General features: G+C 36.6%; 3 protein-coding genes across 4 annotated transcripts; 1 reads left to right on the forward strand and 2 right to left on the reverse strand.

Annotated features, from left to right (window-relative positions):
- The first annotated feature begins 545 nt into the window (after positions 1-545).
- On the forward strand, positions 546-4,505 carry LOC100244885 (pentatricopeptide repeat-containing protein At3g13880). 2 transcript variants are annotated; one of them, XM_059734942.1, is made up of 3 exons: positions 546-786; positions 902-2,662; positions 2,987-4,505. In XM_059734942.1, exons 2-3 carry the CDS (start codon positions 1,008-1,010, stop codon positions 3,738-3,740), a joined length of 2,409 nt encoding a protein of 802 aa, XP_059590925.1. In that variant the 5' UTR covers positions 546-786; positions 902-1,007; the 3' UTR covers positions 3,741-4,505. The 2 variants fall into 2 exon arrangements, with proteins under 2 accessions (XP_059590925.1, XP_059590926.1); XM_059734943.1 differs by having other exon boundaries at positions 905-2,662.
- Positions 4,506-10,623: 6,118 nt separating this feature from the next.
- On the reverse strand, positions 10,624-13,032 carry LOC132253214 (serine/threonine-protein phosphatase 7 long form homolog). The gene is made up of 4 exons (XM_059734832.1): positions 12,492-13,032; positions 12,293-12,380; positions 11,805-12,194; positions 10,624-11,724 (listed from the first exon to the last, which is right to left on the reverse strand). Exons 3-4 carry the CDS (start codon positions 12,177-12,179, stop codon positions 11,560-11,562), a joined length of 540 nt encoding a protein of 179 aa, XP_059590815.1. The 5' UTR covers positions 12,180-12,194; positions 12,293-12,380; positions 12,492-13,032; the 3' UTR covers positions 10,624-11,559.
- Positions 12,329-13,000, reverse strand: LOC132253159 (serine/threonine-protein phosphatase 7 long form homolog). Its single transcript, XM_059734575.1, has 2 exons — positions 12,492-13,000; positions 12,329-12,380 (listed from the first exon to the last, which is right to left on the reverse strand). The coding sequence occupies exons 1-2, from the start codon at positions 12,998-13,000 to the stop codon at positions 12,329-12,331; spliced, it is 561 nt and encodes a 186-aa protein (XP_059590558.1).
- Positions 13,033-15,481: the final 2,449 nt, after the last annotated feature.

Here is a 15,481-nt window from a genome sequence, read left to right on the forward strand (position 1 = left end):
ACTCCGATTTTCATATGAAAATTTAAAATTTTTTAAAATATAAATAATAAAATAATATGACAATGTAATAAGATTTATAAAATAAATAAATATTTTTTTAGTAAGAATATAAAAAATCTTATGTCCTAAATCTTTAAATTTATATTTATGTATTTTTTATATTAAATTTTTTTATTAATTATTAATATATATTTTTTATTTTAAAAATATTCATAAATAATTAAAATTAATAAATATTGAAAGATGAAATTGTGAAAAAAATTGAAATTTAAAATATTTCATGAAGCCAATACGTTTAAAAAAAACAAAAAGATGGCGGTATTATGAGGAGAAAAGAGAAGGAAAATGAAAAATCATGTGACATGATTGGTTGCTTGACTTGATGTCGAAGTAAAAATATGAAAAAGAAAAAAAAACGAAAAATTTATGGTAATTGGCAATAAAATGAAAGGAGGGTTAGAGGGTAATTTTGATATATCGATGATTTTTACTATTAGAATGGACGTTTTACGGATTACTTTCCTCAAAATTCATGGACTCTTAAAGTTAGTCGAAGTTCACAAAAATGTTAGATTTTTAGGTAGTGCATCATTGCATGATTCTCCAGGTCAGAAGTGAGACCCCTTTGACCAGGTGATCAACCGGATATTACAGAAAAAGTGGCTTTACGTTGAAGACCCTCAAAGGAAAATGCCATCCCTTACTTTTGTTGTTTCTCAGTGATCTAAACTGCAAATTGCAATGCAGTTATGTCATTGGTAATATAACTTCTCCTCGATTCTAATGGTAACTGCCAATCCTCAGTTTCATTATAAGCTAGTGATATGCTATATGGTGGATTTGAATTAATTTTTATGATACTTTGGGCTTCATATGATTCGGGTTTCTCTTCAACATACAGCAGTTATGGTAATAGGAGTCTGTTGCTGAAGGCAAAGCTTGAATATCTCTCAGAAATCAAGTCCTAAGGGCTACCGAGAAACTCATTGACCACATTCGATCAAGCGATGCAAACCCCACCTCATAATCCTCAACCATATTATTTGGGGTTGCCGCTAGATTCAGTTACCTATACAAAACTTGTGCAATGCTCTACCAGAACTGGGTCTTTGATCCATGGCAAGCTTGCCCACATGCACATGATCAAAACTTGTTTCAAACCGTGTTTGTTTTTGCTGAACAATCTGCTTTACATGTACTGTAAATGTGGTGAAACGGATGTTGCAAAGAAGTTGTTTGATAGAATGCCTAAACGTAATGTTGTTTCTTGGAACTCCTTGATTTCTGGGTATACACAGATGGGTTTCTATCATGAGGTTATGAACCTGTTTAAGGAAGCGAGAATGTCCGATTTAAGGCTTGATAAATTCACTTTCTCAAATGCTTTGAGCGTTTGTGGACGAACTCTGGATTTGAGATTGGGTAGGTTGATACATGCCTTGATTACTGTCAGTGGGTTGGGTGGTCCAGTTCTTTTGACCAATTCACTTATTGATATGTATTGCAAGTGTGGCCGGATTGATTGGGCAAGGCTGGTGTTTGAGAGTGCAGATGAATTAGATTCTGTCTCCTGGAACTCCTTGATTGCAGGTTATGTTCGAATTGGCTCAAATGATGAAATGTTGAGACTTCTTGTGAAAATGCTTCGGCATGGACTGAATTTGAATAGTTATGCATTAGGAAGTGCCCTGAAGGCATGTGGCTCAAACTTTAGTTCTTCAATAGAATGTGGGAAAATGCTTCACGGGTGTGCAGTCAAACTTGGGTTGGATTTGGATGTTGTTGTTGGAACTGCATTGCTTGATACATATGCAAAAATTGGAGATTTAGAAGATGCAACCAAAATTTTCAAGCTCATGCCTGATCCAAATGTTGTCATGTATAATGCCATGATTGCTGGATTCCTGCAAATGGAGACTATGGCTGATGAATTTGCAAATGAAGCCATGTATCTTTTCTTTGAGATGCAAAGTCGAGGAATGAAGCCCTCTGAGTTTACATTCTCGAGCATACTCAAAGCTTGTAGCACCATTGAAGCATTTGAGTGCGGAAAGCAAATTCATGCTCAAATCTTTAAATACAATCTTCAGTCTGATGAGTTCATTGGAAATGCACTTGTTGAGCTGTATTCATTGTCAGGTTCAATTGAGGATGGCCTAAAATGTTTTCATTCAACTCCCAAGCTAGATGTTGTTTCATGGACATCCCTTATTGTGGGTCATGTTCAAAATGGACAATTTGAGGGTGGACTGACTCTGTTCCATGAATTGCTGTTCTCTGGAAGAAAACCGGATGAGTTCACAATATCAATCATGTTGAGTGCTTGTGCAAATTTGGCAGCAGTAAAGTCTGGTGAGCAGATCCATGCCTATGCAATAAAAACTGGAATCGGAAACTTCACCATCATTCAAAATTCACAGATTTGCATGTATGCCAAATGTGGAGACATAGATTCTGCTAATATGACCTTTAAAGAGACAAAGAATCCCGACATAGTGTCATGGTCTGTGATGATTTCTAGCAATGCACAACATGGATGTGCAAAAGAAGCTGTGGACCTCTTTGAATTGATGAAGGGTTCTGGGATTGCACCTAACCACATTACTTTTCTTGGAGTTCTTGTTGCATGTAGTCATGGGGGACTTGTAGAAGAAGGATTACGGTAAGTTTCAGCTACATTAGTTTCTCTTATATTTTGGTGCTGATGGTGGTTTTTTATTTATTTATTTATTTGTTTATCCTTTGATATTCAAATGGGTTTGTGCGGCCTTCAATTAAAAAACTGAATTATAAAAACTACTCTGGGGCTCGTGCATCCTGAATTAAAGGTAGAATATATGGAATAAGATGAGTGTGCTCATGACTGCACTTTCTGAATCTTAGGGTGATTGTTATTTTTTGAAATCTAATTTATATAACTCTTTAAGGCCTTTTTTGAGTTTAGTGATTGAGTTGCTGCTAGAATCTAATTGTTATTACATCGCAGATATTTTGAAATCATGAAGAAAGATCATGGCATAACGCCAAATGTAAAGCATTCTGCCTGCATTGTGGACCTTCTGGGTCGAGCTGGAAGACTAGCCGAGGCAGAAAGCTTCATTATGGACTCAGGCTTTGAGGGCGATCCAGTAATGTGGCGATCTTTATTGAGTGCTTGCAGGGTCCATAAGGCCACTGACACTGGGAAACGTGTTGCAGAGAGAGTAATTGAGCTTGAACCTGAAGCTGCTGCATCATATGTGCTTCTTTACAACATCTACAATGATGCTGGAATACAAATGCCAGCCACAGAAATCAGGAACTTGATGAAAGATCGAGGAGTTAAAAAAGAACCTGGTCTAAGTTGGATTGAGGTTGGAAACGTGGTTCATTCCTTTGTGGCGGGTGATAGGTCTCACCCTAATAGTCAAGTCATTTATGTGCAATTGGAGGAAATGTTGGAGGAGATAAAGAAATTAGATTATATTGATGAGAAGCTTGTTTCTGATGCCTCAGAACCAAAGCACAAGGACAACTCAATGGTCAGCTACCATAGTGAAAAGTTAGCTGTGACTTTTGGGATAATTAGTTTACCAAGATCAGCTCCTGTGAGAGTAATGAAGAACTTGAGAAGCTGTTGGCATTGTCATGAAACAATGAAGCTCTTCTCAAGGTTGGAAAATAGGGAGATAATTCTTAGGGATCCAATTCGTTTCCATCGCTTCAGAGATGGTTCTTGTTCTTGTGGAGACTACTGGTAATGGGGATGAAATTGGGTATTTGAATTGTTTGTCTCACGTAATTCCTGAAACCATAATGTTTTAACTAATTGAGATGGATTAACCATGGAAAACCATGGTTATCAATTCAAGAAGCAGGTGGAGGAAACGAGATTGGAAAATAAAGCTGGAAAAGTTACCTTTGAAAGTGTCTGAAAGTGATATGGAATAAGGAGATGGTCATAATTCAATTTAAAAATTATCAGTTCCAGAACCATACATGACATTTTTCATCTCATACAGCTCTTCCATTCATTAGCAGGTACCCTTGAAATTTTCTGAGGCTTACAACGCAGGAAACCAGACTCGTGTTGGGGAAGAAAGTTTTGAGTAACAACAAGATGCCTAAGGCCTATTGTCAGTGTTCAGATGGCCAAAGCGAAATCCTCCTTTTGGAAGAAATGCAACATTTGTTGAGTGCTCTTTCCATGTAGGTTATAAAACTGGAATTCAGGTGATCGAGTTTCCATCTGGAGCATTTGTTCTTGACACCTCTATAGGCACCTTCTTTTTAGTTGTGAAAACTTGGTGGTGAAGCAGATGATCTGAAAGCCATCTTAATATACATCAGGTAACTCTATTGTTTTTGTTTTTTTTTTTTTTTAAGGTAAATTTTTGTTCCCATTGACATGAACCTGGAACCTCCCACAAACCTTACTGCTTGAGCCAGGCCTCAAGGACAACTTCTATTGGTTATTTAATTTTTTTAGAACAAAAGAGAAAAATATTATCAACTTCTATTCTTTCTATTGGTTCTCATGTTTATTCTTACAATTATGCCTGAAACTTCTAATGAAATAGTTTATCAAGAAATTAATCAACTGCTCTAGGGAACTAATTCTTGAAAATGGACATTGGATCTCTAAATGAAACAAAGAGTAACTTGTCTGAAAACCAAATAAGAGTGGCTTCTCCTCTCTCTCCAGCCCTATCCAACAATTTTCGCCACCTCTCTCTTCAGTGGAACCATAGAACCTCCATCACTTCTCTTAACCAAAGGTAAAACACAGCACAAATTCCAAGCAAACCAAACAGCAGTTCATACCTGAGGTCTGCTAAACAAATACTCAAGCACAGTACCTAGAATCCCTTTCTTTTTTCTATGGCAAATTTTTCTTGGGAGGAAGTTTTTTTTCTTTCTGCTTTCCATGGAGGTAACATGACTATTCTTGCAATCAATCTAGTATCATTCAAAGGTCTGAAACTAATGGATGAACAGTATCCATTTTGACATTGAACATCAATGCAATCCAGGTGTTATGTCTGGATCTAAACCTGGCTGACAGCTAGTGTAAGATAAATGTTGTGCAAAAACAAAAGAAAAAAAACACAAGAGAATAGGTCAGCAAACTGGGAACTATAGCTCATGAACAACAAAGCAAGACTTATCTCACATTGGGTTAAAATTCCATTAATTTTTACACAAATATCCTTTATGCCTTGATTCTTTTATATTCAAATACTTTTTCCATAAGCAAGACTTTGCTGTTAGAATTTTTGTTTCAGTGTGATTTGAGTCGTATGACCAAATTACAAAATAGAATTTCATGGTGATACACTAGCTGATAGTTTACTTCTTTTATATGTACCCAGCCACTAGTTTTGGGAAATTTCATACCTTAAATAAGTGTTACAGTTTTAAGTTGTGTTTTGAGAAGCTCCAGGGACCTTAACTTTCTTTTGTGTAGTTGCTATTCTAGATCACCTTGTGGCTCTAATTTTAATGAGATTAGTATTTGTTTGGACTGAGTTATCTACTATAATTTGCATGAATTTCTTATATACGGTATCAGTTAAGAGTTACCGAGTTACAAGTTCTTCAACCTATAAAGCTTCTAATTCAAATTTAAATACATAACTAATAGCGAAGCACCTTCCTACAGTATTTCTCTAATGCGTGTCTTTGAGGCTTTAACAAGATTGTTTGGGAATAAGGCCCTTGACCTGGATGGTTTCTCTACGAGTTTTTAGCAGTTTAGATAGGACTTTGCAAAGAACGAAGTGATAGATCTCTTTAGGGTGTTCCATGAGCATAGTGTTCTTGAGAGAAGCTTAAGCGCTATGTTCTTGGCCTTAGTTCCTAAGAAAGGAAGGGCAAATGATATAGATGACTTCAGACCTATTAGCTTGGTGGGTAGTTTGTATAAACTCCTCGTAAAAGTTTTGGTTAATTAACTCAAGAGGTCATTGAAATAGTGATATCCAATGCTTAGAATGCCTTTGTGGAGGGAAGATAAATTTTGGATATTGTTCTCATTGCAAATGCGACGATAGATTCATCATTGAAGAGCTCTAAGGGAGGAGTGCTCTAATAGCAAGATATAGAGAAGGCATATGACCATGTCAATTGGGAATTCCTCTTAGTAGTTCTCAACAAGATGAGTTTTAGGCATAAATGGATTGGTTGGATTCAATGTTGCATCTCAATAGCTAGATTCTTTGCGTTGGAGAATGGAATCTTTGTAGTTTTTTTTTAAAAAAAGTTCAAGGGGTTTGATGCAAGGAGATCCTTTTGCTGCTAACTCATTTATTTTGGCAATAGAGGCCCTTGGCAATTTTTTAAAAAGGGCTAGGGAAGGAGGCTTCATATCAAGCCTTAGGGTAGGAGGGAGAGTGGTGAAGGATTGAAGTGACCCTTCCTTTGTAGATGATACTCTTATTTTTTGTGATGCTTGTGAAGAGCAAATGATGTATTTAAGTTGGATCCTTGTGTAGTTTGAGATTTCAATAAGGGGTTCCTTAATGGAGAGGATTTTACTTCTTTAGTAGGATGCAAAATGGGGAAGCTTTCTACTTATTTAGATTTCTCTCTAGGTGCATCTTTGAAGTTGAGAGCAGTATGGGAGGCTATTGAGGCTTATGCCTCAAGGCTCACCCTCAAGGCAAGGCTCTACAAATTAGCCTTGAGGCTATAGCCTCAGATAAGGTAATCGAGGCTTAAGCCTCACCCCGTCAAGGCTTTAGAATGTTAATAAAAAATAAACCATGAGAGAGCCAAATTTGATGAGAGAAAAAGGAACTAAATTAGAACTATTAACAATGAAAAATAATTAATTTTATCATTACGAAGTTTACGTCTTTTTTATTATTCAATTTATCATGATTCTATGAGTATTTTTTATTTTTAAATATTTTTTTATTATTTATTTTTTTAAGTCAAGGTTTATGCCGAGGCTTATGTCTCACCTCATTTAGGCAAAATGACTCAAGATCATCTTTAGCCTTTTAAAACATTGATCACTTGTAACCACAAAAAAATAATAGGATAGGTGAAAGAATTTAATCTTCAACCTAAAACTTTCAAACCAATATGATTTTTACAAGAACAAAAAGATTATGTCAAAGGTGGTACCCTAAGACATATTGGTTTTATAGGAAAACACAGAGCTATTCTTCTGGGGATTTAGATGAAAAATGTCCTTTAGAAACATTGTCATTGGTAAAATAAAACTGCCACTGTCAGAAGCTTAAACATTTGGAATTTCAGTTTCCCAATAAACAAGGTTTTAAAAGAAAAACACCTCAAAAATGAAGTAGGCATTTAGTTTGAGTAGAAAGCAAGCAGTCCATCAAAACACTCTGATGTTTAGACTAAGGAAGTCACAGAAAACAGAATACCTTCTTATCAAAATGAGAATCTTGATGTGCCCAATGGAAATTATATTCGAAGCTTATCATGCGCCAAATAAGTGTCATACAAAATAAACCCAAAACTGTACTTGAAAATAACAACCATCCAAAGAATCTCTCAACATTTATAGTTTGGAATTTTTAGCACAATGCTTACAGTTGAATAAAGGCAGTTCTCTTCTCTACTAGTTTCAAGTAAAAATCAGCTGGAAATGGATCAACATAGTATGCATTTTGATAGAAGTCAAAAACCATAATTTTTTTGTAATAATAAACAGTAATCCTTGTAATCATGGTTTCGGGTACAAAATCTACCCTCAAAGAGGCTTTTGTTAACATTCAATCATGCTAACATACTGTCATTCAATTTCTTGCTGTTCTACTGCATATCTAGCCTGAGGAGGAACTTTCTTTGTTCATCAGCTACCACCTTCTCTTTCTTTCTTTTTAATGAAGTATTTATCTTACCATTTAAAGAAAAATATGGTTGTCATATCATCCTTAATAGTTAAATCAAGATAGTTTATGAAGATGCTATTGAGTATTAAAGAAAATATTAGATAAATAAAAATCAAGTTACCACTGCAAACATGTGAACACTCATTAGATTCAGTCAAAGTGCCCAGAAAGCAAGCATATAGCCATGAAGCACAAACATATTGAGATAACATCATGATTCATCAATCTTACAAGCTTAAAGAATGAACTCACAACCCAACAACTGCAGAAAGTAAAGAATTGCAAAATCTAGTCAACACAACATGAATCATGTTATGCAATTCAAATCAGTCTAATGTTATATCTTTCTTTAAATTCTCTGAAAATTTTCAAGGATTCATAGTTATAAGGTTAGGTTTTTTTTTTCCTTTTTTTTTATAAGTAAGAAATTGTATTAAAAAAGCGCGAAAAGAGTGTACAAGTAAAACAAGCAAAAAGCAGAAAAGATGGTACAAAAAAAAAAAAAAAAAACTCACTCCCTCACCCAATACCCAACCACTCTATGAAATCAATTAAATGCATATACCCATCACCTATATACACCCTAACCCACATAGAGAAATTGTTTAGGAATAAACTTTTTTAGCCTTTGATCAAACAATTCCTCACTATCCAAAAACCTATTGTTTCTTTCCTTCCAAAGCATCCAGAAAATGCAAATAGGGGCTACTCTCCAAGCCTTACTACGCCTTTTCTCTATAAAAGTCCCATTCCACCCTAGGGGAGTTTCCCTAACTATCTCATAAATAACTCACCAAACACCAAAAATGGAGAACCCTAGCTACCATAGTAATCTTGCCTTGTCACAATGAAAAAGGATATGGTCTATGGTCTCTTTGCATAAAGCACATCTATTGGGCAAAGTCCACCCTCTTTTTTGAAGCTAATCCAAAGTCAAAACCTTTCCCCAACAAGCCTTTCAAGTGAAGAAACTCACCTTTAATGGAATCCAAGGGTGTGATTGTTATCAGGTTAGGTTATGCTTTGAGATTGTTACTTAATCTCAATCTATAACATACCACGTCTTTTCCAATCAAAAAATAACATCCCATTTCTCTAAGCTTGATGCAGATGGAGTGAAAAATTAGACACTAAATACAACACATGTGGAGTTACTAATACATTATAAATAATAACAATAACAATTGAGATATGACTTCATCTGTGCAAGTGGTGGATAAAGGATTATGGATATGATCGGGACTAGAGCCCAAGAAATAAAAGGGCAAAAGGAAAGGGCTTTTTTAACTTTTGCGGCAATTTTAAAAAATTATAATTAAAAAATGGTAGTTTTGAAAATATTGATAGATTTACGGCAGTTTTGGCCACGTGGAAGGTGTCTTTTGAAGAGACACCTTCCACAATTTTCAAAATCATGAAAAAATTGAATTTAAGCTAAATGTGTCTCTTGAAGAGACACCTTCTACAATTTCAGAAAATTTGATTTACATTAAAGTTGTCTCTTGAAAAAACACTTTCCACGTGGCAAAAAATCCAATATGTATTAAAGGTGTCTCTTGCAGAGACACTTTCCACGTGGCAAAAAATCCAATATTCATTAAAGGTGTCTCTTGAAGAGACACTTTCCTCAAAAATTTGAATGTCTTATAAATTTGATTTTAAAGCTAAAGATGTCTCTTGAAGAGACACCTTCTACAATTCCTAAAAATTTTAATTTATACCAAAGGTGTCTCTTTAAGAGACACCTTCTAAAATTCCAAAAAATTAGATTTATACTAAATGTGTCTCTTGGAAAGACACTTTACACAATTCCACAAAATCCAATATGTATTTTATTTGTAGAAATGATTTTAAAGTTAAAGATGTCTCTCTTTAATGTATGAAAATTGTGGAAAGTGTCTCTTCAAGAGACACTTTCAGTATAAACCCAATTTTTTTAAAATAATAGAAGGTGTCTTTTCAAGAGACACCTTCAATATAATTCCATTTTTTGGGAATTGTGAAATGTGTCTCTTGATACCTTCCACAATTTTAAAAATATTGGGTTTATACTGAAAGTGCTTGTTCAAAAGACACTTTCCACAATTTCCATTCAAACAGTGGAAAATTTTGAATTTATGCTAAAGGTGTCTCTTCAAGAGACACCTTCCATAATTACAAAAAAATGGAATTATATTCGAACACCTTTCATAATTTTTAAAAAATTGGGTTTATATTGAAAGTGTCTCTTCAAGAGACACTTTCAACAATTTTTCAGTGAAAATTTTGAATTTTGAAAAGGGACATTCTACAATTCCCAAAAAATAAAATTATACTAAAGGTGTCTCTTCAAGAGACACTTTCCACAATTTTCATTATTTGTAAAAAATTTTGCTTTATATTGAAAGTGTCTCTTCAAGAGACACTTTCAACAATTTTTCAGTGAAAATGTCGAATTTTGAAAAGGGACATTCTACAATTCCCAAAAAATAAAATTATACTAAAGGTGTCTCTTCAAGAGACACTTTCCACAATTTCCATACACAGTAGAAAATTTCGAATTTATGCTGAAGGTGTCTCTTGAAGAGACACCTTCCACAAAAGAAAAAAAAATTCTATCTCTTAATTAGTATTACCTACTGTACAACCAAATGTTTAAAGTTTATCACCTGTATACATTATAATCAGTATTTTGACATTCAATCCAAAACCAATGAAAACAAGTAAACCAAATATCAAAATCAGCACCTTTCCAAAATAGTAACAATACTATTTTGTGTAAAATAAGTCCAAAATAGATAGAATACTATAGAACTTACGTTAATAAAAAGTTAGTTAATCCAAAATATAACAAGTAAAAACATACATCTAGAGTATTTGTCCAAAATAATGATATGCAAAATACTAATAGTATCCAAAATATAAGTCATATGTAGTAACATCCTCAATGTGTACCGCACGAAGGAGCCTTCCTCTTCCGTAGTGGACGTCTATGATGTGCATGCTCCATTAATGGCTCTATAGGGCTAACATGTAACCCTCCATGAGCTCCACGACCACGTCTCCTACCACGTCCTCGACCATGTCCTTGACCACGATTAGTCTTTTGTCCTTGTTGATCATCATTTGCTATATGAACTAACTCCTCATGAACCAATGTAGCCTCTATCGATGGTGGTGATGATGCAACAAGTGGTACTACAGGTGGAGTGGATGGCACCTCCATAGGTGTAATAGGAGTCTCCTGAACAGGTGGCAGGCTAATGTCAGTCGATGGTGCATCTCTAAGAACAGACGTATGCCTAGTCCCTCTCGTATGAGCCCCTCGGCCTCTAGTCCGTACACCTCCTGATCGAGTAATGGGTGATATTGGCTGCTAATGAGGTGGTGGACTACTCCTCGTATGAGGCCCTCCTCCCCTAGTCTGTACACCTCTTGATCGAGTAATGGGTGATATCGGCTGCTGATAAAGTGGTGGACTACTCCTCGTATGAGGCCCTCCTCCCCTAGTCCGTACACCTCCTGATCGAGTGATGGATGATATCGGCTGCTAATGAGGTGGTGGACTACTCCTCGTATGAGGCCCTCCCCCTCTAGTCCGTACACCTCCTGATCGAGTAATGGATGATGTAGGCTGCTGATGAGGTGGTGGACTAATGTCAGTCGATGGTCGCACTCGGGCAACAGCTGGTGTATGCCTAATCTCCCTCGTACGAGACCCTCGTCGTGTAGGTCATACATCTCCTGATGGAGGCTGGAGCTGTGTAGTAGCATCAACACTAAATGGAGCATCTAAGCGATCCATCTCATGTATGGCCTCTAATACAGTAGTACATAGCCTGCGAATGCGAAAATCATCTGGAGGTGCAATATCATATATCTGGTGTATGCTGGTAGTCTGTAAGTCAAATAAGAGTTAAATTAAATTCTTATAAAAATAAAATAAACTTTAATAAAAAGATAAAACATGAAAATTACCAATAGCTCGTGGAAGGACCCAGTCCGAGTAAGAAACCGAATAGTAATGGAGCGATACCACACCATGTATGGATCATGATACCCTAATGAACCTATAGCCATCTCGCCTCTAGCAATATGCTCACGCCTAGAGCTCCAACGTCGAATGTAGTCTCCATGTCGAGTAGTCCAATCAACATCATGTCTACCTCTCATATCACATTTGTGTAAGATTGACTCATTATCACATGGTTGAGGAATCCCTTGACGAAAACCAAACTGACGCAATACTCGATCAGGTCTATGCCATTCAATTATGTGGAAACATATCAAAGGTGAGATAGTGCACCATATATCTTTCCCAGCAGTACAATAATCAGGAAGACCAACATTCATGTCATCAACATAAGGCTGCCATATAATCTATACCCAAGAAACGTTAGATATAATCAGTGGTTTAGAATTTTTTTAGAGAAACAAGTATAAGAAATGAATCACACTTTTATCACCTGATCTGCTGTAAGTCGATCAAGATGGTGCCTATACTAAGCTAAGACGTGCATGCTAATCGAAGTAGTCTGAAACTCATCTCTCCACCTATAAAATTAAAATAACAAAGCATAGTTAAATAAATAAAAAATGTTAGAATTTAAGTTTATGCATGTATCCTCATAATAGTAAAATTTGTCGTAATTTTATAATATATACCAAATGGCCAATGGAGGTGGAGGCAGCTGGTCATCATGTGGAGCTATACGTAAACGATGAGGTGCAATAAATGGGAACCTTTCCCATACCCATAACTGGAGCAAAATCAGTGGGCCAGATATATCATGTGTATCAATATGAGAGGCTCGACACAACTGTCGATAAAGCCAAGCTAAACAGGCACTACCCCAACTATACCTACCAGCAACCTCAAAATCCTCTAGAAGGGGTAAAAACATAAGATGCACCTTATCACTAGACTTTCCTGAAAATAGAAAACCTCCAATGAGCTGTAAAATATAAGCCCTAGTATAACGCTGAATAGACTCCTCATTAGCATCTGGTGCCAAAGTAGGGAAGCTCTGACTCAACCATGTAAGATGAAGGCGCTGGCCATCTATGTCTGTATCTCCAGGAGTGAGTCCTAATAGAGAATAACATACACGCCTCCAATCTAAACATGTGCTACCAGTAACTACATCTCCATCTACTGGTAGTCCAATCAACATGGCAATATCCTGTAGTGTAATCATGCACTCCCCCTGAGGTAAGTGGAAGGTATGAGTCTCAGGTCACCATCTCTCAACAAATGCAGTAATAAGATGCCAATCTAAGGAAATGAATCCTAAGCGTGCAACACCATAGAAGCCTGCCTGCTGCAACAAAGGAATAATACGTCCATCTAGTACACTGGTGCGATGGAAGATCGCCTCACGTCGTCTACAATGAAGCTCCTTCGAGTCAACACCTGTCCATGCTGCAGATGACCTGTGTGTGGCCTGTCCATGTAGAACTGTCGGATCCAAGGGTCCCGGCTCCATCGTGCGGTGATACCTACATATACCAAATAACCATTAATTCTTATTATCATTAGTATGATTACAAATTTACAGACATTACATAAAAATATCATATTATCAAAATGGATAATCTTTCATACTTTAATTGTCATGAGGAAGGGGGTTGGAGGATTGTCCTCCATCTTTTGTGGGACAGTTGCGACGATTATGACCCGCTATTTTACATAAACCACATCGAATCCTAACGTTTGGTTCCTTCAAATCCATTTCATTCCTTATCCTTGATGATCTAGGACGCCCCTTATCCCTCATTGAAGTTGGGTCAGGGTGGAGAATAGGAAAATCAGGATACGACCAATAAGATTCATGAGGAATGGGATTAAATTCAGGAGCGTAACAACTGGCATAGGCATCCAACCTATAGTATTTTTCAACTAATTGCCAACTATCAATCCTCATATGAGCAGAAACAGCTAGCACATGTGAGCATGGAATGCCAAATGATTGCCACTTATTACAACTACATGTACCTTCATTAAGCTTAACCACTTGTTTGTTACGTCCTTTATCCATATGAAACCTATGGAGAGCAGTAATTACTTCAAATGTTTCATGAATTCGATGGAAAATGGTGACAGTGTGTCCACTAGCTTTGGCCTCAGCTCTTCTAAAATTTTCAATTGCATACGCAGTGTACACATCTCCAACTACCATTCTAGCACGTATCTCTGCTCTACGAGTCTCAAAGTATGACACACATCGATAAAAAGTTAATTGAACAAGTGCAGTGATAGGTAACATTCGCGCTCCCTTAAGCACCCCATTAATGCACTCAGCAATATTTGTGGTCATCCACCCATACCGATATCCTAGATCATATGCTTGAGTCCACTTTTGAGTGTCTAACTTTGAAAACCAAGCCACACTTTTTTCATCCAATCGTTTTAACTCCTCCATGTATCTCTCATACTTCCGCGGTTGATGTTGACATCCAGCTCTATACGCCAACTCTTTTAAGACCTTATTCTTAAATTTGTCATTAAAATTGCTCACTACATGCCTAAGACAGTATCGATGTTGCGCATGAGGGGGGCTCCATCCAACTGATGGATTTCTAACAACAGCATTTATTCCTGCATGGCGATCTGAAATTAAGCATATCCCTTCTCTTTGAGTGACGTGATGCCTCAATGCAATAAGAAACCAAGACCAACTATCCTGTGATTCTTCCTCAACAATTGCAAACGCAAGGGGGAATACATGACCATTTCCATCAATTGAAGTAGCAATTAAAAGCTTCCCCATGTATTTTCCATATAGGAATGTACCATCAATTTGTATAATTGGTCTGCAATGTTTGAACCCTTCAACACTTGCCCCAAATGCCCAAAAAACACGCATAAACCGCACGTTCCCAAAAATCCCTCCTAAAGGTATTGTCTTCCAAACAACCTTTGTTCCAGGATTAGTTAGCTGAAGGATGTTCATCCACTTCGGGAATGCTTGATAAGATTCATCCCAATCACCAAAAACTCTAAGCATTGCTTTTCTCTTAGCTTCCCAAATTCTCCTATAATGGACATCATATCCAAATTTATCCTTCACTATCTGGTGTAATGTAGCAATAGAGGTAGTGTGATCCCTCTGAACTACATTTTGGATCTCTCTTGCAATCAATGTAGAGTCCAATTGAGAGTGGTCTTGTGATAATTTAGGGTAAACACAAGTATGAGGACCTGCGTACTTGGTTATCTCAAACATTCCATGGCTTTTACGACGACATGCACGAAGCCTCCAATTACATCCTTCCTGCCACTTCTTACATCTCACTGCCCACAATTGTGGTTTTGATTCACAAACCACCAAATGTTGATTCCGACATATTGCATAACGTTTTACAGCATATTGCAAGTCTTCTTTACTCTCAAATCTCAATCCTTTAAACAACTCATTGGATTCATTCCACAATCCAGTACGTGGTGTGAGAGGCTCAGCAGTCATGTTATTTATTGCATCCCAATTCAATTGTTTGAACATTGGGGAAGGCATAATATACTCACCATCATCTGAAGAAACCTTATTTGTTGGAGGTTCATCATCATAATGCATCTCATTAATCTCGTCCTCATCATAAAATTCCACATCATCATTTTCATTTGTAAATGGGATGTCAACATAATTGTTTGTCGC

Source organism: Vitis vinifera, chromosome 18, assembly GCF_030704535.1.
Source record: "Vitis vinifera cultivar Pinot Noir 40024 chromosome 18, ASM3070453v1".
Taxonomy (NCBI): domain Eukaryota; kingdom Viridiplantae; phylum Streptophyta; class Magnoliopsida; order Vitales; family Vitaceae; genus Vitis; species Vitis vinifera.